This window comes from Bos javanicus, chromosome 19, assembly GCF_032452875.1.
Source record: "Bos javanicus breed banteng chromosome 19, ARS-OSU_banteng_1.0, whole genome shotgun sequence".
NCBI lineage: Eukaryota > Metazoa > Chordata > Mammalia > Artiodactyla > Bovidae > Bos > Bos javanicus.
The window spans coordinates 63,343,760-63,365,577 of NC_083886.1; the positions used below are offsets into that span (position 1 = coordinate 63,343,760).

The 21,818-nt window shown below is 56.4% G+C and overlaps 2 protein-coding genes across 7 annotated transcripts in view; one reads left to right on the top strand and one right to left on the bottom strand.

Annotated features, from left to right (window-relative positions):
* The window catches only part of WIPI1 (WD repeat domain, phosphoinositide interacting 1), a 30,742-nt gene extending 13,045 nt beyond the window's left edge, over positions 1 to 17,697 (top strand). For all 3 annotated transcript variants that reach the window (XM_061393036.1, XM_061393038.1, XM_061393037.1), the window contains exons 5-13: positions 6,101 to 6,198; positions 6,645 to 6,737; positions 7,229 to 7,299; positions 7,994 to 8,101; positions 11,148 to 11,312; positions 12,971 to 13,078; positions 13,834 to 13,952; positions 14,139 to 14,239; positions 17,253 to 17,697. In XM_061393036.1, coding sequence (XP_061249020.1) covers positions 6,101 to 6,198; positions 6,645 to 6,737; positions 7,229 to 7,299; positions 7,994 to 8,101; positions 11,148 to 11,312; positions 12,971 to 13,078; positions 13,834 to 13,952; positions 14,139 to 14,239; positions 17,253 to 17,300 — 911 coding nt within the window. In that variant the 3' untranslated portion in view covers positions 17,301 to 17,697. The remainder of the gene's footprint in view (positions 1 to 6,100; positions 6,199 to 6,644; positions 6,738 to 7,228; positions 7,300 to 7,993; positions 8,102 to 11,147; positions 11,313 to 12,970; positions 13,079 to 13,833; positions 13,953 to 14,138; positions 14,240 to 17,252) is intronic.
* Positions 16,820 to 21,818, bottom strand: part of ARSG (arylsulfatase G) — a 103,954-nt gene continuing 98,955 nt past the window's right edge. For all 4 annotated transcript variants that reach the window (XM_061393027.1, XM_061393028.1, XM_061393026.1 and 1 more), the window contains 2 exons: positions 21,440 to 21,530; positions 16,820 to 18,648 (listed from right to left, as the gene is read on the bottom strand). In XM_061393027.1, coding sequence (XP_061249011.1) covers positions 18,374 to 18,648; positions 21,440 to 21,530 — 366 coding nt within the window. In that variant the 3' untranslated portion in view covers positions 16,820 to 18,373. The remainder of the gene's footprint in view (positions 18,649 to 21,439; positions 21,531 to 21,818) is intronic.

A 21,818-nucleotide genomic window follows, 5' to 3' on the forward strand; every position in this document is an offset into this window, starting at 1 on the left:
ATCTCTTCAAGAAAATCAGAGATACCAAAGGAACATTTCATGCAAAGATGGGCTCGATAAAGGACAGAAATGGTATAGACCTAACAGAAGCAGAAGATATTAAGAAGAGATGGCAAGAATACACAGAAGAACTGTACAAAAAAAGATCTTCACGACCCAGATAATCACGATGGTGTGATCACTCACCTAGAGCCAGACATCCTAGAATGTGAAGTCAAGTGGGCCTTAGAAAGCATCACTACGAACAAAGCTAGTGGAGGTGATGGAATTCTAGTTGAGCTATTCCAAATCCTGAAAGATGATGCTGTGAAAGTGCTGCACTCAATATGCCAGCAAATTTGGAAAACTCAGCAGTGGCCACAGGACTGGAAAAGGTCAGTTTTCATTCCAATCCCAAAGAAAGGCAATGCCAAAGAATGCTCAAACTACGCACAATTGCACTCATCTCACATGCTAGTAAAGTAATGCTCAAAATTCTCCAAGCCAGGCTTCAGCAATATGTGAACTGTGAACTTCCTGATGTTCAAGCTGGTTTTAGAAAAGGCAGAGGAACCAGAGATCAAACTGACAACATCTGCTGGATCATGGAAAAAGCAAGAGAGTTCCAGAAAAGCATCTATTTCTGCTTTCTTGACTATGCCAAAGCCTTTGACTGTGTGGATCACAATCAACTGTGGAAAATTCTTCAAGAGATGGGAATACCAGACCACCTGATCTGCCTCTTGAGAAATTTGTATGCAGGTCAGGAAGCAACAGTTAGAACTGGACATGGAACAACAGACTGGTTCCAAATAGGAAAAGGAGTACGTCAAGGCTGTATATTGTCACCCTGTTTATTTAACTTATATGCAGAGTACATCATGAGAAACGCTGGACTGGAAGAAACACAAGTTGGAATCAAGATTGCCGGGAGAAATATCAATAACCTCAGATATGCAGATGACACCACTCTTATGGCAGATAGTGAAGAAGAACTCAAAAGCCTCTTGATGAAAGTGAAAGTGGAGAGTGAAAAAGTTGGCTTAAAGCTCAACATTCAGAAAACGAAGATCATGGCATCCGGTCCCATCACTTCATGGGAAATAGATGGGGAAACAGTGTCAGACTTTATTTTTCTGGGCTCCAAAATCACTGCAGATGGTGACTGCAGCCATGAAATTAAGAGACACTTACTCCTTGGAAGGAAAGTTATGACCAACCTAGATAGCATATTCAAAAGCAGAGACATTCCTTTGCCAACAAAGGTCCGTCTAGTCAAGGCTATGGTTTTTCCTGTGGTCATGTATGGATGTGAGAGTTGGACTGTGAAGAAAGCTGAGCGCTGAAGAATTGATGCTTTTGAACTGTGGTGTTGGAGAAGACTCTTGAGAGTCCCTTGGACAGCAAGGAGATCCAACCAGTCCATTCTGAAGGAGATCAGCCCTGGGATTTCTTTGGAAGGAATGATGCTAAAGCTGAAACTCCAGTACTTTAGCCACGTCATGCGAAGAATTGACTCATTGGAGAAGACCCTGATGCTGGGAGGGATTGGGGGCAAGAGGAGAAGGGGATGGCAGAGGATGAGATGGCTGGATGGCATCACTGACCCAATGGACGTGAGTCTGAGTGAACTCCGGGAGTTGGTGATGGACAGGGAGGCCTGGCGTGCTGCAATTCATGGGGTCGCAAAGAGTCAGACATGACTGAGCGACTGATCTGATTTGATCTGATATATATATATATATATTTTTTTTAAGTCAAAAGAAAATATACTCAAATATTGAGCACGGTGAGAAGCCTCTGGGTTGTAGAATTAGGTGTACTTTCTCTTCCTTTATAATTTCTAGGCTCTACAAATTTTTTATACTATCCCTTTTCTCTTATAAAATAATATCAAAGAAAAGGCACATTTCCCTTCCTACCAAAGTTTCCAGGGGGTGCCTGTGACAGAACAGGAATCCCTAAACCTGTAGCAACATCCAGTTTCTGAGACCTAGACCACACACAAACAAAGCGGCTCGCATTCAGCATTTCCAGGGACCTTCCTGAAGTCTGCGGGGGTCAGCGTGCAGGCTGCTGGGCTAAGTTCAGGTGGGCTGGCCGAGGGGCAGGCCAGAGGCAGGTGAGTCGGTTCGTGGTCACCGAGGGCTACCTGCCCTCGCCACCATCCTTGGCCCCTCCTTGTCAGAATCCAGTGTCTGCTCCCTCTCCACGAGGTGTTACAGAAAGTTCCGTGTTAGCTGAAGAAGTTCAAGCTTCCTTCCTTTCTGGGAAGCTTACATTTTTATATAAAACTCTGAAGTTCACCTCACACCTATCAGAATGGCTCTTATCAAAAGACGAGATAACAGGTGTTGGCGAGGGTGTGGAGAAAAGGGAGCCCTCTTGCACTGTTGGTGGGAGTGTAAATTCGTGCAGCCATTGTGGAGAAGAGCATGCAGAGTCCTCTAAAAACTAGAACTAGAGCTACCTTATGACTAAGTAATCCCACGTCTGTTTATTTATCCAAGGAAAATGGAAACACTAACTCAAAAGGTATCTGCAGGCATATGTTCACAGCAGCATTATTTACAACAGCCAAGACATGGGGACACCTCAGCGTCCATTGGTGGATGAACAGATAAAGAGGTGTGGGGCATAGATGTAGTGGAATCTGCTGCTGCTACTGCTGCTAAGTCACTTCAGTCATGTCCGACTCTGTGTGACCCAATATACGGCAACCCACCAGGCTCCCCCGTCCCTGGGATTCTCCAGGCAAGAGTACTGGAGTGGGGTGCCATTGCCTTCTCCATAATGGAATCTAACCAGCCATGAAAAAAACGAGGTCTTGCCAGTGCAATGACATGGATGGAGCTTGAGGGCATCATGCTAAGTGAATTCAGTCAGGCAGAAGACTAATACCGTAAGATCTCACCTATTTGCAGCCTTTTCAAACAAAACAAACAAGCTCATAGACAGACTCGTAGACACAGACTCACAGGTACAGGTTGGTGTACAGAGGCTCGGGAAAGGAGGATGTGAAATCGGTGAACAGGGTCAAAAGATACTAACTTCCAGTTAAAAAATAAATAAATCATGGGGGGTGATCCCTTCGATGTGGAAATGATAGTTAATAATCCTGCACTACATGTTTGAAAGTTACTGAGAGAGTAGACCATCAAAGTTCTCATCACAGAAAACAAATGTTTGTAACTGTGTGTGGTGAAGGATGTTAACTGGACTTACCATGGTGATGATTTTGTAATATAAATATCAGATCATCGTGTGGGACTCCTGAAACATGTAATGTTCTATGTCGATTACACCTCAGTTAAAAAGAGAAACAGACTCTGAAGGGTCTGTCCAAGTCTTTCTGCTCAGAGGCCTCTCAGCCATCCCTGCCAGAGATGGGCCTCGATATTTTTAGTGGAGGAAGTAGGTTAATGAAAACTGGGATTCTTGGAACAGTAAAGCTAGAAGAAAGGCTGGATACCCACAGCTCCCTGACTCGTTCATCTCAGAGGTCGGAATCAACCCTGGGAAGGGCAGAGAGAACCCAGCCCAAGTTACACGGTGGACAGTGCACCAGGTCTCGAGCCCACATCTGCGCCTCTCTCAGCCAGATGCTCCTAGAGCAGCTTCCCAAGAGCTTCACATGTGCCTTCAAATGCCACATCATTCACCCATTTAAAGCAAACAGTTCAGTAGCTTTCACATGCAGAGAGTCGTAACCATCGCTGCAGTCAGCATTAGAACGTTTTCATCAGTCCCCTCCAGAATCCATTAGCTCATGGCCGTCACCCGCTTGTGCCCTGTCCTAGGCGCCCCTGACCATCTTTCTGTCTCCGTAGACTTATCTATTTCTGGACAGTCCGTGTAAGTGGAATTCAGTGCAGTCATTCAGCATCTGGTCTTTGTGAACAGGCCTCTTGCACTCAGCACGGAATCTTCCAGGCTCATCCACGTCATGTGTAATCAGGGCTTCGTTTCTTGTCTCTGATACCATTTACCGTAAGAAGATACCAGGCTCAATCTGTGGGTTCATCAGTCGATGGACACTTGGACTGCTTCCGCATTTTGACTGTGATGAATCACGCTGCTGTGAACGCTCGTGTGTAAGTTTCTATGAGGCTGCACATTTTAATTTCTCTTGAGTGGAAGTTGGGGGTTATATAATCATCCTCTGTTAAGCTTCTGAGGCGTTGCCAGGCTGTTTTCCAGAGCCCCACTCCGTGCTGCGTTACACTCCCAGCAGCTGTCCGAGGGCTCCAATTGCCTGTCTTTTTGATTAGAGATGTCCTAGTGGGTGTCAAGTGGCGTCTCGTCGTGGTTTTGATTAACACTGCTTTTTTCTTTTTCACCCACGTGCTCAGAACCCTTCGGCAGCTACCGGCTGCATTTGTAAGATCGTAACTCTTTGCTCTGGTTCATTGCTGAGGCCCCCGTTCAACCATAGCGTCTTCCCTGCTAAGGGCCCCTCTGGGAGGGCATCCACCAGACAGGCCACCGATCTCACTGTCTGCCCTCCCCATTTTCTTGAGGCCAGAACACCTTCTGCCTGCTTAGGCTAGCTGTTATGGAAAGTGCATTTTGATTGCAAATTCCCCACATAACATGGAGCATTGGGGTTCTCAGAGCAAAACTGGGAAGGTGTGGGTGGTCTCTTCTAAGGCCGGGGGGCCCTGACCAGGCAGGTAGGCTGCAGGGGGCCTCGGGAGAGGGCGCGGGGCTCAGTCTGTCCCTCCCGCGGCCGTGGGGCAGGTGACGAGGACACAGCACTGGCCAAGTCCCCGACAAAGCCCGAGCCGGGCAGGACCTTGGTTCCCGTTCTCGACGTTTGCTTTCTTTTTTTAAAAACCTCTGCTCTTCTGCCCAGATTAGGGTCAGGTCCATTTTAGCCTAATCTAAAGTTTCTCTTATGCTTTTATAAGAAACCCACTTAACAGGCTCACTTGTAACAAAGAATCAGCCAGCTTTTTTATTTAAAAAGATGTGTCTCTTGTCTGATCTCCAGGTTCCTGTTCTGGTGATGCTTTTGGTTCTGGGGATTCTCTGAATTCACTTCTGTCACAAACACCTGTGTTCATCGAAACCAATGTTGTGAAAATCCTTTACTTAAATGCCCTTAGGGTCCTCCCCAACTTGCCCTGCTCCAATCCCCTTGTAAACAAAAATGGCTTAGGTTTGATTCAGTGGTTTGATTGTGTCTTCATGCTTCCAAATATCGCTGAAGCGTCTTAAATCCAAAAGGTCCCCTTTCTTCACTTTGTCCGATGACTGACACACAGTTCACCGCCCTCTAGGGAATTTCCCCTGGGTGGGGGCCATTCCCCTCAGCAAGGCAGGACCTTTGCGCAGAAATAATTTCTAAACAGGTCTACCCCTCCACCACCCAGCCTCCCCCCTTCAACCGAAGTGAATTAATCACCCGCAGAAGGCCAAGGCAACCTGCCCCTTTGCTGCGGTTATTGTTGGCGCTGAGTTGCTGAGTCGAGTCCGACTTTGTGACCCCATGGACTGCAGCCCACCGCCCACCAGGCTCCTCTGTCCATGGGATTCTCCAGGGAAGAACACTGGAGTAGTTGCCATCGCCTCCAGGGGCTCTTCCCCACCCGGGGATTGGACCCGGGTCTCCTGCTCTGCAGGCGGGCTCTTCCTACTGGGAAATCCCTTCCCAGTAGGAACCTTTATTTCAGTGGGGAGCTTACGGCCCAGAGGCTGAGTTGGAAGCGAGGCAGATGTCATGTCTGGGCCCTGGGGCACAGTTCAGAGAAGAGCAGGGAAAGCATTCTGCCTTCCGATCCCTCAGCTGCGCCTGGACATGGTGGCTGTCCGGTCAGCAGGTCTCCCCTGGGAGCTCAGTTCTCGGGGCCCTAAGAGTCACTGCGCGTCCGGGTGTGCGGGCCGGCGCCTCCCTCGCCAGCAGGTGGCGCTGCGGCCCTGCAGCGTGCGGACAGCGCCCCGCGGTCCCTGCTCTCCGCCCGGCCCCGGCGGGGCCCGGGGAACCAGCCGTTCGGGGGCTGCTCTCCCCGGCCCGACCCTCCGCCCGGCTCCAGCGGACCCAGCCGCTCAGGGGCTGCTCCCCGCCCGGCCCCCCGCCCGGTCCCGCGGACCCAGCGGCTCACTGGGCTTCCTCCTCCAGGTCTGTGCGCGCTCTCCATCAACCATTCCAATTCCTACGTGGCCTACCCCGGGAGCCTGACCACAGGCGAGATTGTGCTCTACGATGGACACTCCCTGGTAAGTCCGCGCGGCCGCGTGGTCAGCTCCGGGTGAGGGGCGGGCTCGCAGCCGGGAGGTGAGGGGCGGGCAGGGCCGCGGCCCTGGGTGTGCACGGGACCATCACGCGCTCTGCGCCCGTCGCCATGCGTCCACGTCGCCACGAGGCAGTCAAATGGAGTGACGCGTGTCCTGTGGGCCGCGGTGCGCTCTGCGACGCCTGCGCCTGTGCTGCCCCTGCCCACCGAGCTCCCCGGAGCCGGGCCCCAGAGGTGCATCAGCCCACGGCTGGTCACCGTCTCCCCAAGGGCAGGAGAAGGGACAGAAACGCAGCGGCCTTGAAGCCGAACCTAGACCCGGACAGCCCGGCAAAGGGGGGAGGGCGTCTCGGAAGGAAGGGGGAAGGGCGGGAGGTGGACGGCACCCCGGCGCCCCGCCATCGACCCCGCCGGCCCTGTCGCCAACAGAAGCCCGTGTGCACCATTGCTGCCCACGAGGGCACGCTGGCCGCCATCGCCTTCAACTCCTCGGGCTCCAGGCTGGCCAGCGCCTCAGAGAAGGTGAGTGCTGCCCGCGGCCGTGTCCTTGGGGGCCCCCCTCTGCCAGGGGTGCGGAGGGCCCCAGGCGCCAAGGAGCTGCTGGGGGGGACCGTGGCACCAGCGCTCGGAACTCACTTTAGAGGGAGGCCCTCGACCCCGAGTGTGCCGCCTCATCTATCATCTCCGCAGACCCAGGGCCTCCGCGTGTAGGGCGTGAGCAGTTCTGCCCAGAGCCTCGCGGTCTGACCAAGAACCGGCGTGCCCGTCCTCACAGACAGATCGGGGTTCTGGGAAGCCAGAGCAGACGGATGGAGCAGCCAGCGCCTTGGGCTTGGGTGGGGAGGACAGGGAGACGGAGGCTGTTCAAGTCACCTTCCAAGAGCAGCTTACACGGCACGTGGACAGCCCTCCGTGTTTTCTCTCCGGGGTCAGATGGTCCAGACCAATCCAGGGAGCTCCCCTCCAAAGGGGCAGGTCTGCAGGAAGAAACGCCCACCTGCTCTCTCCTCCAGGGCACTGTCATCCGGGTATTCTCCGTTCCCGACGGGCAGAAGCTCTATGAGTTCCGGAGAGGGATGAAAAGGTCTGTGTTCACCGTGTGTGTCTGCGCGTGCTCAGTCGCTTCAGTCGTGTCCGACTCTACGGCCCCAAGGACTGTAGGCCACCAGGCTCCTCTGTCCATGGGATTTTCCAGGCAACAATACTGGAGTGGGTTGCCATGCCCTTCTCCAAGGGATCTTCCCGACCCAGGGATTGAACCCGAGTCTCTTGTGTCTCCTGCATTGGCAGGCGGGTTCTTTACCACTAGTGCCACCAGGGAAGCCCTAAAACCCAGTGTACGTGCCTGAAGTTTAAAATATGCCTCATTGTTAAACAATGCTGACCATCACGTGAGCCTTCAGCGAGTCAACCCTTTTATAGTTGTCACACCAAGGACCACTGATGACAGATCACCATGACAAATAGAATAATCACGAGAAAGCTTAAAATATGTTAAGCGGGACCGAAACGTGACCCAGAGACACAGAGGGAGCACATGCTGTGGGGAAGACCGCCCCAGAGGACAAGCTCCACGCAGGGCCCCACGAGCCCCCAGTTCGTAAAAATCGCAGTCTGCAGCCACCACGAGGTGAAGCCCAACGCAACGAGGCCTGCCTGCGCCCGGACTCTCCGGGATACGTTTATGTGTCTCTTTTCTTATGAAGCTGATTCCAAGCAGGAGGCCGCTCGCCTCGCTCGTTCCCGGGCTCACCCTCCCCCTGTGGCTGTGTCTGCAGGTACGTGACCATCAGCTCCCTGGCTTTCAGCATGGACTCGCAGTTCCTCTGCGCCTCCAGCAACACAGAGACCGTGCACATCTTCAAGCTGGAGCATCTCGCCAACAGGTATGACCGGAAACCCCCTGGAGACTAGAGCAGGGCCCACCTGCAGGCCGAGGATCGGGCTCCTCCCCTCAGGCCAGCAGCGGTGTAAAACCAGAGATGAAGTGCACAATCAGCGGGATGTGCTTGCGTGCGTGCATGCTAAGCCGCTTCAGTCGTGTCCGACTCTGTGTGACCCCGTGGACTGTAGCCCGCCAGGCTCCTCTGTCCATGGGACTCTCCAGGCCAGAATACTGGAGTGGGTTATCATGCTCTCCTCCAGGGCATCTTCCCGACCCAGGGATCGAACCCACACTAGTGCTACCTGGGCTTGAATCATCCCCAAACCATCCCCTCCCCCTTAGTCCGTGGAAGAACTGTCTACCATGAATCCAGGCCCTGGTGCCCAAAAGGCTGGGGACCGATGAACGAGAGGAGTGGGGTCCTGGTCTGACCAGCGCCCCCTGACTTCTCTGCTAAGGCCGCGAGCCTGTGTTACTCGCTGTCTCCACCAACATGGTGAGTGTGTCAGCGGCAGACTCAGGGCGACCCCTGGGGCTCAGGGGCTGCCCTCCTGAGCCCGCAGCCGCGCTCCCGTAAGCAGGAGGCCGCAGGCAGGTGAGCTGCTGTGACTGGACTCCCGTGTGCTCGTCTGCAGAACCTGATGCAACAACGATCGTGTGTGCGTGTGAAGTCTCTGGCAGGTTCCTTGTAGTGTAGCGCTGGGCTCAGAGGGAAACCAACTCAGCACTCAGCAGAGCGCTCTCGGTGGGCTCTCGGTGTCAATACGGCCATGCTCAGGCCAGCCTTGTGCCAGAGCCTTGAGCGTGGACCTGCTTCGCCCCTGCTGAGCTTTTAAAACTGAAGATCTGTGGCCGTTCTACCACCCGGGCCAACTTCCCACCCCCAGCGTCTGCTGGCTTTCTGTCTCTGGGTCACATTTCGGTTGTCCTGAGCATATTTCAAACTTTGGCGTGATTATTCCGTTTTCATGGTGAGCTGTCATCGGTGATCTTTGGTGTGAGGATTGCAAAAGGATGTACGACTCGTTGAGGGCTCAGGTGATGGTCAGCATCTTTTAGCAATAAGGCATGCTTTAAATGAAGGCATGGACGCTGTTTTTAGACATCTTGCCAGTGTACACTAACCAGGCTGCAAGATAGCGTGAGCATCACCATTACACACATGGGAAAAACAAAACAGCTGTGTGACACGCTGTGTTGCTGGGACTGGATCTGAGCTGGCAGCATCCCCACGGTCTGCCTGAGTGCTTCCTCTCCAGCACCACGCGCCTTCCTGGGCCTCCAGGGCTCCAGGCTGACCCTGGGCGGGGAGAGCCTGTGCTGGGCTGCAGCCCGGGGCGTGCGCTTCGGTGTCACAGACTTCATGGCGAGGAGCAGCACACGCTCGCGGCCCACCGTGCAGCAGTCAGGGCATCTAAAACAGTGTCTGTGTTTCTCTGGCCGTGTTGGGCTCAGTGGCAGCACAGGGACTCCTCTCTAGTTGCCTCAGGCCTCCCTGCCTCGTCCACCGGGGCGCTGACTCCCGCTGCTCGTCTGTCTTTGCATCCGACCTGTCTTCCCACCACTCCCCCACCCCGACTCTGAGTCAGACCTGCCTCAGGGCCCAGCCTGGGACTCCCCCAAAGCCTCCTGCCCACTGCAACCCCAGAGACCCCATTATGAGAGAGCACCTGCTGTGCGCCCGCCCCGCGGTGTGGCTGCTTCAGTTCTCCGAGCAGGCAACCCGAAGGCCCCGCCTCCCGGGGAGGAGCACCCCGGCCGTGCTCCCGGCGGCCCCCTGGCTGGGCGCCCCTGCGGACGCGCTCACGTCTTCTCTCCGCACGTCTGTGTTGCGTCCGCCTCAGATGCGGAGCCTGGGTGCAGCCGGGGCCTCTGTAGACCCCGGCCCCTCAGCACAGAGCCCCAGGGACCGCAGGCCTGTCCGTGAAGCCAGGACGCTGGGAGGACATGGGCCTGGGAGCGCCGGGCGCCTCTGGACGAGACCCCACGGCCAGGGGATGTCCAGGTGGTGATGGCCAGAAGCAAATCCCAGGGCCCTGAGCTGGGGCCGCTTCCCCCCGTCTGTCCGTGTCCCCACTGTCCGTCCCGCGTCCTGCCCCTGTCCTGCGTCCCCCCTTCTGTCCCGCATACCCCCGTCCACCCCGCATCCCGCTCCCGTCTGTCTCGCGTCCACCCCGTCCACCCCGCCCCCCGTCCCGCGCCCCCCCCGCCGCCGCCCGTCCGCCCCTCATCCCGCCCCCGTCTGTCCCGCGTCCACCCCGTCCGCCCTGCTCCCGTCTGTCCCGCGTTCCCCCATTTGTCCCGCGTTCCCCGTCCGCCCTTCATCCCGCCCCCGACTGTCCCGCGTCCCCCCGTCTGTCCCCCGTCTCCCCATCCGTCCCGTGTCCCCCTGTCCGTCCTGCAGCCTCAGCGGGTTGCCCCGGGTATGCATCTGTCCTGCCCGGCACGGCGGCAGGTGTGCGTCCTGTCCACTGCCGGCTCACGGCAGAGCCGTCCCGTCCCGCACCCTCCTGTCTGGCAGAGACCCCGGGATGGGGCACAGGTGGCGGCTGCAGAGGGCGCAGCAGGCCCCGTGGACTCCCCCACCTGTGAGCATCCTGGTGCCCACTCAGGTGGCTCCGGACCGTAAGGCTACACCGCGCAGGCCTCTCGCCCCGGGGTTCGCTGCCCACACAGTCTGGCCTCGAGGTCTGACTCTGAGATCGGCCTGTTCTTTTCTGGGTGAGCCCAGAACAGGCCTGGGCTTGTTACAGCGGCCAGGGACCGACTCCGTCTCCCTCTCCCCAGCGCCCTCCCAGCAGCCTAAAAATCAGAGCCATGATCAGTTCCCACCTCCTGAATGGAGAGAGGCCGCAGCACCCGGAGCCGCTCAGCTGCCATGCGAGGGCTCCTCCCCGGAACACACGAGCCCTTGGGGCACGGCTGGCAGGGCACGTCCCCAGCCACCGTGGGCAGGATGTCACAGCAGGGCACGGCCCCTTCCTGTGCGGAGGCCTGGGGGGGGGGGGGGGTGGCTCGGTCTCACCCTCGCTCACCTTGCTCCCCAGCCGACCCGAGGAGCCCTCAACCTGGACCGGCTACATGGGGAAGATGTTCCTGGCTGCATCCAGCTACCTCCCCACCCAGGTGTCCGACATGATGAACCAGGACAGGGCCTTCGCCACGGGGCGTCTGGGCTTCTCCGGCCACAGGAACATCTGCACCCTCGCCACGTATGTCCAGCCCCCCACCCCACCCCCTGCCCCCGCCAGGCAGAAACCCTCACTGATTTATTTCCCAAAGTGTGGGATGCCCCAAACATGCAAATGTATTTAAGGGAAAGCCTAGAGAAGGGAGCCAGGAAGGGCAAGTAAAGGCAGACCCGTGCCCCTCCACTCCACCCCACCACCTTGCCATCCAGCACCCCTCCCCCACCATCAGCCAGTCTCCGTCTGCTTGGTCTCTTCTCCTCGGGGGCAGCTGCAAGCTGGCACGGAAGTTTTAACCTCCTCATTCCAGTGATACTGTCTCGAAGAAGTTTCCCATTTTTATGGATTTATAAAGTTCCAAAGTCCAGGTGCAAACTCCTCTGGGGTGGACAGACGTCTCATCTAAGACCTTTAAGCGCGCCTGTTAAAGCTGAACGTTGGAAAGATTTTTGTAAAACTAGCCCGTCCATAACCTCAGATATGCAGATGACACCACTCTTATGGCAGAAAGTGAAGAACTAAAAAGCCTCTTGATGAAAGTGAAGGAGGAGAGTGAAAAAGTTGGCTTAAAGCTCAACATTCAGAAACTAAGATCATGGCATCTGGTCCCATCACTTCATGGGAAATAGATGGGGAAACAGTGGCTGAGTTTATTTTTTGGGGCTCCAAAATCACTACAGATGGTGATTGCAGCCATGAAATTAAGATGCTTACTCCTTGGAAGGAAAGTTATGACCAACCTAGATAGCATATTCAAAAGCAGAGTCATTCCTTTGCCAACAAAGGTCCATCTAGTCAAGGCTATGGTTTTTCCAGTGGTCATGTATGGATGTGAGAGTTGGACTGTGAAGAAAGCTGAGCGCTGAAGAATTGATGCTTTTGAACTGTGGTGTTGGAGAAGACTCTTGAGAGTCCCTTGAACTCCAAGGAGATCCAACCAGTCCATCCTAAAGGAGATCAGTCCTGGGTGTTCATTGGAAGGACTGATGCTAAAGCTGAAACTCAAATACTTTGGCCACCTCATGCGAAGAGTTGACTCATTGGAAAAGACCCTGATGCTGGGAGGGATTGGGGTCAGGAGGAGAAGGGGACGACAGAGGATGAGATGGCTGGATGGCATCACCAACTCAATGGACATGGGTTTGGGTAAACTCCGGGAGTTGGTGATGGACAGGGAATCCTGGCGTGCTGCGATTCATGGGGTGACAAAGAGTCGGACAGGACTGAGCGACTGAATTGAACTGAACTGAGCCCGTAAAGCTGGGGACCAGTTTCCCACCGTTTCCTTCGCTGTTAAAGATAGAGGCAGCATTCCACTCGGCCTGCTGTGCAGGGTTCAGGAGCGACCTTTTGTCTCATCCACACAGTTACATTCAAAGACAAGGAGCCATCGTCAAGGGAGATCAGTAGGACACACCGCAAGGAGATCCCCAGAAACCCAGGCTCCCGGCCACCGGGCCTCGGGCGTGTGGAGGGCGGGACCCGGCGCTGGGGAGGCGTAGGCGTGGGGCGGCGGGGGGGGGGGGAGGGGGCGAGGGGGGGCGGCGGGGGGGAGGGGGCGGGGGGGCGGCGGGGGGGAGGGGGCAGGAGGGGGCCGCGGAGGGCGGGGCTTGGCCCCTGGAAACGGGTCTGAGCCCACACACGCACGTGGGCACCGCAGCACGTGTCTTCTCGGCCCTCAGGATCCAGAAGCTGCCGCGGCTCCTGGTCGTCTCGTCCAGTGGGCACCTTTACGTCTACAACCTGGACCCTCAGGACGGAGGAGACTGTGTCCTAATCAAGACGCACAGGTGAAGAGGCCAGTTGTCAGAAAGCCGGGCTTTCAGGACTCGCTGTTGCGTCCCCTGAGCCCAGAGCAGAGGGGGCACGGGGTGCGCGAGGTGCGGGGGTGTGGTGCAGGGGGAGCCGCCGGGGTGTGGGGTGGCGGGGGCGGGGGGGCGCCAGGGTGCGGGGGTGGGGTGCAGGGCCCCTGGGTGCGGGGGTGGCGCTGGGGTGTGAGGTGCAGGTGTGTGCGGTGCGAGAGGATGCAAGGGTGCGGGTGCAGAGGGGGCGCCGGGGTGCTGGGGGGCGCTGGGGGCGGGGCCCCGGGGTGCGGGGAGCCCGGGGTGCGGGGGCAGGGTGCGGTGGGGGCCCGGAGTGCGGGGGCGGGGGCCCCCGCTGTGTGTCGGGCTCCCGTTGGCTCAGCAGCAGGCATGCCGGGCTATCCCTGCCGGCCCCTCCTTCCCCGGGGTCCCTGGGACGTGTTTGCCAAACTGAACGGAGACCTCTCCTGCCGTCTGCGGGCAGGACGCCCCTGGCCTGGGCCCCCTGGAGAGCCGGCCTGCGCATCCCCGCCTGGACCGCACAGGTGGGCGCAGGTTCCGGAACCAGGGATGGGACGTTCAGGACTGACCCGGCCGTCGGAGGGCGTGCTGGTCCGGGGAACCGACGCGGGGCTGCGCCTGAACCCGGGGCCAGGCCCGGCCTCCCCGGCTCTTCCTCGGGAGGTGTCCTGGGCGGGAGGTGATCACTCGTCTCTCCCTGCCCCCTCCATCGCTGCCGGTAGCTTGCTTGGCTCAGGAACCAGCGAAGAGAATAAAGAAAATGACCTCAGACCGCCCTTACCTCAGTCTTACGCCGCGACGGTAGCCAGGCCAAGCGCGTCCGCAGCCTCCACCGTGCCGGGTGAGCGGGCCCGGGGGGCCTGGGTGGTCACCGAGCCGGGTGAGCGGGCCCGGGGGGCCTGGGTGGTCACCGTGCCGGGTGGGCCCGCGGGTTACTGGGTGGTCACCGTGCCGGGTGGGTGGGCCCGCGACCTAGGCCTGAGATCAGCGCCCCCAGCGTTTCTCACACCGCACTGCCGTTCTGCAGGTTACTCCGAGGACGGCGGGGCGCTCCGCGGGGAGGTCATTCCCGAACACGAGTTTGCAACGGGACCGGTTTGTCTGGACGACGAGAACGAGTTCCCTCCTGTGAGCACCGGAGGCCCCTAGAGCTCGGTCCCTGTGCCTGGAAGGGCCCTCCCCTCCGCCCGGGCGGAGCCTCTTTCCCGTTGTCTGCTCCGCACCACCTAATCCTGCCCGGACACCCGGGAGGCCAGCGGGGTTTAGCGTGCGGTGGGCCTCCGCCCAGACTAGCCCACCCGCGTGTTAGGACGGCGCGTTCTCTCCCAGGCGGTCTCGCGGCCTCCCCCCGTTCAGAGACCGGGGCCTCAGTTCCGCTTCTTTAGCTGTGTTTTCACAGCTCACGGGGGAGGAACCTGCCCGTAAACTCCTTTTCCCGAGGTGCCTCATGTCCTAGCAGAACGTTGGCGCCCTCGAGCTACAGGTGATGCTCTGACAGGACGGGGCCCTCGGGCCCTCTTCTCTGACAGACAGACCCTGCAGAGCCACTTGTCAGCGGGGACCTCCCCCACCCCCGGCCCCTCTAGCCCAGCCCCCCACCCAGCCCCTGCTTCAGCCCTGCCGGCAGAGGCGGCCCCAGGCTGGGCTGGGCGCTGGGCAGGGCTCCTTCTCACGTCTTGGGGAGAGGAGAAGCTTGTCCCCCTGGCTCTGAGCCTTCAAGCTTCTGTTCCGGGCAGCAGAGAGCCCCTCTAGTGAGCTTTAGTTAGAGAGCAGCCGGGACGGTCAGCTTGGAATCATCTCGAGATGGAAGCAGTGTTTAGGCCGAAACGTGGGGGGCTCCCTGACCGTTCCTCCTGGAGGCAGAGAGAGGCAGCCGCTGGGGCACAGGTCTTGGGGACCAGTGTTTTCTCTCGGTGCTGATTTCATGCCAGGTGGATTCCATTTGCAAGAGGATGGAGGGGGAGTCTGGCTTCTCTCTTGCATAGATCTGTAGGACAGTCTAAGCAGAGGAAAGAAAGGGAGGGGGCCTCCCTGGTGGGCCAGTGGTTAAGACTCCACACTTCTCACACGGGTGCAGGTGTGATCTCTGTTCGAGGAATTAAGATCTCATATGCCACATGTTACGGCCAAAAAATACAAAACAAAAAGCTGCCACGGGCCCTTCGTGCAGGGGCTGAAAGGCCACATTCGTCATTTCCCAAAAGGCTCCACGGGGTGCTGCGTGAGACGGACATTTCTGGCTTTTTATAGCTCGTTGCACACAGTGCCAGCAAGTGAAGTTGGCATTTCAGGGGTAGAAAGCAGTCGTCGTTAAAAGTGTGCGCTTAAAAACATTTGTTGGCTCAATGCTTCCCAGTAGGGCAGTTGTTTTGCTTTGGGGGTTCTCTTGCCCCTCCTCACTACAGAGGGAGCTTTTCTGTCCCCCAAAACTTGGCATCTGGGTCCTGAAGTTGCATCCTTGGAACCCAGAGCAGGTCAGACGCAGTGGTTTATGGGACCTTCCTACACGTCATCAGATCCCACTTCAGCAGTTAGAGAAGTCTGGGGCTGCTGTAAAAGATGATTGGATTATGAGACTCTCAGCTGTAACCAGAGCAGACCTGGAAACCTCTTATATTTACAGAACTGTGTTACCTTGGATATTGGCATTCAGAGGTGATCTCTTGCCAAAGAAAACCTGTATCAAATTAAAGGTACCCCATGTTATTTGGTGTACCTGTTATTTGATACATCATTCTGAGTAAAAAACAAAAAAACTGGAGATGCTTAAGAATTAGCGACAGAATGGGATGCCTGTCTGCTTAGGCAATGCCAAGGGAGCCTGGGAGGAGCCAGTCGTCCCGTCTCCCGCATCAGCACCAGATGAGTGGAAGCTGCTTTAAATTGCATTGGGGCTTCTTATTTATATACGAGTGGGAGTGTCCGTCACCGAAAGAGGTTCCCTGGAATGCTCGTCAGGCCCTAGTGATTTTGAAGCAGCCCCCAAAATTGTGCAGAGACGGTGGGAGGACTCGTGGGGGCCATCGGACCCCAGGCCTGCCCTGAGGCTGCAGGAACAGCGATGGGTAATGAGCGGGCTTCTCCATCTCAGCCACGAGGGTCAGAGGCCTGGTACGTTCTCATGAGAGGGACTGTCTCATTCACGCCCTCCCTGGCTGCGATCATCTATCCGGAGAGTCTAGACACTTCTCTCTGTGCCTGTCCTGAAGTGCCAGGCCCGTTACAAACACTGGCCCAGAAGTCTCATCTCTACCCACATTCCCAAAGGTGCTCTGGGATCCTGATGCATCCTGGGGTCTTAGCAGCTCACAGACAGGAGTGGGGGTTTGCCTGGATAATCCCGAGGGGTCCCTGTGTAGTCACTGCTGATCTTCCTCTTCAAACACACTGACACTCGCCTGGGTAGCATCCCGCTTCCCTCCTTGGGATTTACTTTGCTCTGAGCACAGTGAGAGAAAAGAGGACTGATCGTTTCCGGTCCCTTGGAAAGATGCTGTTTTCGGAAAAGATGCTGTATTCGTGAAGGGAGCAGCTTTGGGTCAGTAACAGGTCGACCTTGGCAAGTCTGCATATTTTCTGATGTTCGTCTTACTCTTGGGAGGAGGAGTGAAGGAATTGGGACCAAAGGTGTTTACTGACTTTTTTACAGTGACTTAGCAGTCTGTGTTTACAAGTAAGATGAGCCTTTAAAGAAAATACACATATACATATCAATATGCATATATATTTTGGGCTTCCCTGGTGGCTCAGATGGTAAAAAAAAAAAAAAAATCGGCTTGCAGTGCAGACCTGGGTTGGAAAGATCCCCTGGGGGAGGAAATGGCAACCCACTCCAGTGTTCTTGTTTGGAGAATCCCATGGACAGAGGGGCCTGGTGGGCTGCAGTCTATGGGGTCGCAAAGAGAGACAACCGAACACGCAGACACTTGCACACACACACACATATACATATATATTACAAATAGTATTTTCTGCACCCAAAGAAGACAGGTGACCCCCGTGGCCACACTCGAGGGCCGGTCTGTGGACTGATGGATGGGGAACCTCCCCTGGCCCCGCGTGGACACTGACCCGCAGGCACGCCGCCCACCTGTCAGCACCCCCCAGAAAGGGTAAGGCCGCTCTGTTTTGATTTCGGCAGATCACTTCGTGCCGTGGAGATCAGCAGGACAAAGCCACGCCGTCCTGACGGGCAGCAGGACCGCCCCGGTCAGGAGGTTCTGGAGCAAACGAGGAAGGTGGACGAAAGGCAGGCGGTTGAGTGAGCAGCGGGGGCGGGGGACAGAAGCCCCGGGATGTGGATCTCAGCCTGCGGGCGCAGGGGCGACAGGCGCCGGGCCGGCCTGCACCCATGTCCTGCCCTCGAAAGGGTGTCCCAGCTGCAGCGTCCACCGGAACGAACCATACCCATCGACAACCCGAACTTTAATGAACAAGGGCATCCTTTTGAACATGTATGCTGTGTATAAAATGTACCTATAGGAACACCTCTCGGAACTGTATTCCTTGTATGTGACTCAGAGAGGCTGTTGTAGCCAGGCAAAAGGTGTTTGCAGTGACCAGAATAAATCATTTATGACCTTTCAGTCCCATGGCAATGCACTTTTGAGGCTTTAAAATTGTACTTCTTTGTGGTTTGAGGAAGCAGGAAGAATTCCTAAAATCCACAAAGGACAGACATTTGCCTGTGGAAGGGATGGAGGGAGGTGGGGAGGCTTCTGTGGCGCTTCCGCTCGGAGACAAGCGGGCCTGCGTCACGTCTGCGTCCACCTTGCCCCGGCGTCCCTGGGGGAGCCTCCCGGCCAAGCGTCTCCGGTCTGCACCCCGCCTCCTGGCCGCACTCAGCACGGTCACAAGCTCCCAGGTGGTCTGCGGGCGCAGGAAAGGCGGGCGGGGCTGCTGGAGACGCCGGAGGGACGGGCCTCCGTTCAAAGGACCGGCAAAACTGGGTACATTTAAAAAAAGAAAAAGGAACTAAAGCGTATTGTGCGCTGCTCGGGGTCACGTCCTGTTCCAGGCAGGCACCTTCACGTCTCGCCTGGTCCTCCTTCAGCGTCCGCCTGCGAGTCCAGTTACATAACCGCCCAAGTTCAGAGGCTGGTCTGACTCCTGACTCGCTGTCTTTGCTCACAGCGCGGGCGCGGCGCGCTCTCAAACGGGGACGCAGAGCGGTGACTGCAAAACAGCTCTGAGCCCTGTCTTCAAAGCACACGGGGCCGCGGCGGGGGCAGGCGCCCGCGGCGTCCTGGTACAGTGCGTCCCTCACGCGGCCCGGCAGCGGCAGGCGGGGCGGCGGGGGTCGCAGCAGGGGCGCACGGAAGGATCCTGGCTGTAATCCGCCCGCGAGACGCGGTCGCGGGCGATGTCGGCGAGGACGCCCGCGAGAGCCGCCGCGACCCTGGGCAGCACCGCCCGGTACTCCGCGCCGCCCCGGTCCAGTGGCGCGGCCTCCGCGAGGTCAGCTTCCAGGTCGAAGATGAGGGGGCGCTCGTGGTGCCGCTCGGGGCCGACGCTCCCGTCGCAGGCTCGGGCTCCGCCTGGGGAGGGGACGGCAGAGACCCCGTCAAGCCAGCGTCGGCCCGAGGTGTGCAGAGCACCCCGATGAATTCTGAGTGCTAACTGGAGTGAGCCCAGAACCGGCGTGCAGCGGAGAGACCGGTTCACCCACACAACAAGTCTGAAGGGCTCAGCAAGGAGGGGATGTGGAGCTCACACAGTGAATGCTACTAAGCTAGACAGGCCTGATAAACACTTCGTGTTCTCCACTGAAGTCCTTAAACGTTCATGCTAGGAGCGAAGACTATGTCCCAGGATGGAGACATTTCCCTAAGATTAAGGACAAAATTCAACAGAGCCCAGTTCTAACCAAGTATAAAAGCCAGCCTCCTCAAGTTTAAGGAGATTAGGTGGTAATTAACAGCCCGTGAGGGGGCTACCCTGGTGGCTCAGGGTAAAGAATCCCCTTTCCAATGCAGAAGACTCGGGTTTGATCCCTGGATGGGGAAGATTGTCTGGAGAAGGTAATGGCAGCCCAGTATTCTTGCTTGGAGAATCCCATGGACAGGAAATCCTGGTGGGCTAAGTCCACAGGGTCACAGAAGAGACTCACACATAACAATGAATATAAACAACAGCCTAGTTCACCGAAAAATCTAAAATCACGTCCTCAGCACAGGACACATATGTCTTTCTCCAGTCTAATGAAGCAGGTGTCAATTCATCTCAGCCCAAAGCAGGTTTAAGTCATTCGGATGCAGAGTTTCAAGGATGGGAAGTGAGAGAAGAAGGAATCAGAGCTCCCTCAGGCTGTGTCCTCTTTCATCCTGTTCACAGTTTTCACCCCATCGGTTGACATCTCCCTTCTCCCTTTGCTAACTCTCTCGGGAGCTGGGTGACTGTAGAGAAGAGCAGACCTCCCCTGGGGGTCATAATTCCTTTCTGACTGTGATCATTTCCAACAGTCTTATTATGTCGTATGATCTCGGCACTGTGGTGCCAAGGGCTTTCTGGCTGGGTTGCGACTTCTGAAATTAACTCAGCCTGGAGAAACCATACCTCTTCGATAGAGTAATGTAAGGGCTGTAATCTAGAGCTTCCCATCTGAAAGCATAACAAATATCTGAGTGGTTTGCATTTTAGGTCTCGGAGAGTACAACATTCCTGTGGCAGCTTTAATATTCCTCAAGTGATGAACTCAAAAGAACTGGTTTTGCTTTTATGACACATTTTCTTTGGGGTCACTTATTCATGCTCAAGGCAAATAATGTTTGTTCTTTATTATATAATTCTTTGGAAAGCTCTAACTCAAATAACTGAATCAAACTGGAATCCATATCAGATCCCAGATTCGAAAGGGCGTTTTTTTTTGCATGGGGTGGGGAGAGGTCTTGTTTTTCATTCATTACAAAAAGGTGTTAGAGTTCCTACCAGATCCAAGATTCTGTGCGAGGCACATCAAGAGGACAAAGATTAAAGAGCTTACAGAGTTGAGCTTGTGTTTAGACGCTCAGTCGTGTCCGACTCCTTGCGACCCCATGGACTGTAACCCACAAGGCTCACAGCAAGAATACTGGAGTGGATTGCCATTTCCTCCACCAGGGATGTTCCTGATCCAGGATCAAACCCATGATTCTTCGGTCTCCAGCATTGGCAGGCAGGCTCTTTACCACTAGCACCACTGGCCAGCTGAGTTTAGAGGGCTTAAAACTACTAGGAGAAATAAAAGATGTACTTAAATAACTGGCATATATGGTAAAATGTGGTAAATATCAGAGTTCTCCATATCCTACCAGCTGGGAAGATGAAAAGGCATTCTGACATCCAGGTGGCCTTAAAAGCTGAGAGGGATTTTAATCTGGAGGCCAAGGAGGGTCATTGCTCTTGGGGAACCAAGACCAGACAAGCACAGGACAGGCTTCCCTGGTGGTCCAGGGGATAAGAATCCGCCTGCCAATGCAGGGGACACAGGTCTGGTCCCTGGTCCGTGAGGCAAACAAGACCGTGTCCACAGTTACTGAAGCCCCTGTGCCCTAGAGCCCGCGCTCCGGAACAAGAGAAGCCGTCACGGTGAGAAGCCCGACACCGCGACGAACAGCAGCCCCTGCTTGCCGCAACTGCGAACGACCTCGTACGCAGAGAGGACCCAGCATGGCCACAGACAAACAAAACTGTTTTAAAAAGAAACGAAAATACAGGACGTCCCTGGTGGCCCAGGGGTTAAGACTCTTTGCTTCCACTAAAAGAGGCGTGGGTTTGATCCCCCGTTGGGGAACTAAGATCCCCATGCTCTGCAGCCAGAAAAAAAAAAAAAAATTCAGGGACCCAGGATGGAGGGAATTTGAATTCAGTTGGAAGCAAGAAGCCACTGGAAGGTTTAAGAACCATCCCTGATCTGATACCAGGTTTCTAAAATACGTTAACATTTAAGACACCCACAGGGTGAGCCAAGAAGTAGGAAACCTCAGTTTGCTAAACAGACCTTCTACAAACAACTACTTTCTGAAACAGTCTCTTGTCAGGCAAATTACACTTTAAAGTCTCTCCAAGCCTCCACTGAACATTCAGTCACACGGGCCCCACAAGTAGAACCACGGGGTGAAGCGATTTTTCGCGGGAGAAAGAGCAGCGTGGACGCGCTGGGCCAGCTCCGAGCTGGCCGGGGAGCTTGGGGAAGAGTGGAAAGACCTTGCTTGCGTATTTGTGTGTGTGGCGGGGCCCCTGGGACCGGATCTGGGGCGATGCCGTCAGAGATGCCGAGCGCGTCCCCGAAGGAGGGCCGCACCCTCGCTGTGAGGCCTGGGCGGGGTCCGCGGGGCGCCCCCCACTCACCGGTGACGTAGAAGGCTTTGTACTGCTCCAGGCGGACAGTCTGAAGCGCTCCGTCCTCTCCGGCAGCCCCGCTGTTGGGGTGGAACAGCACCTGGGGAGGGGGACAGGGCTTCCTGGTGAAGCGCCCGACACCCTCCCTGGACAGCAGGAGCGTGCTTGTCGTGGCCCCTGCTCCCCATCACCACCGAGCCCACCCCGCCCCAAACACGGCAGACACAGGCCTCCGGTCCACGGCCTACTCCTGGGAGCCTAAGCGGGCGGCGCTTCTCCGGGTCAGTTCATCCGAGTGGGTCACAGGTCTGGCTGGATCCCAAGCCCAGAACTAGCCAGGTCATCTGCAGGGTCTGGTGCAAAATGCGGATGAGAGAAACCTTGTCCC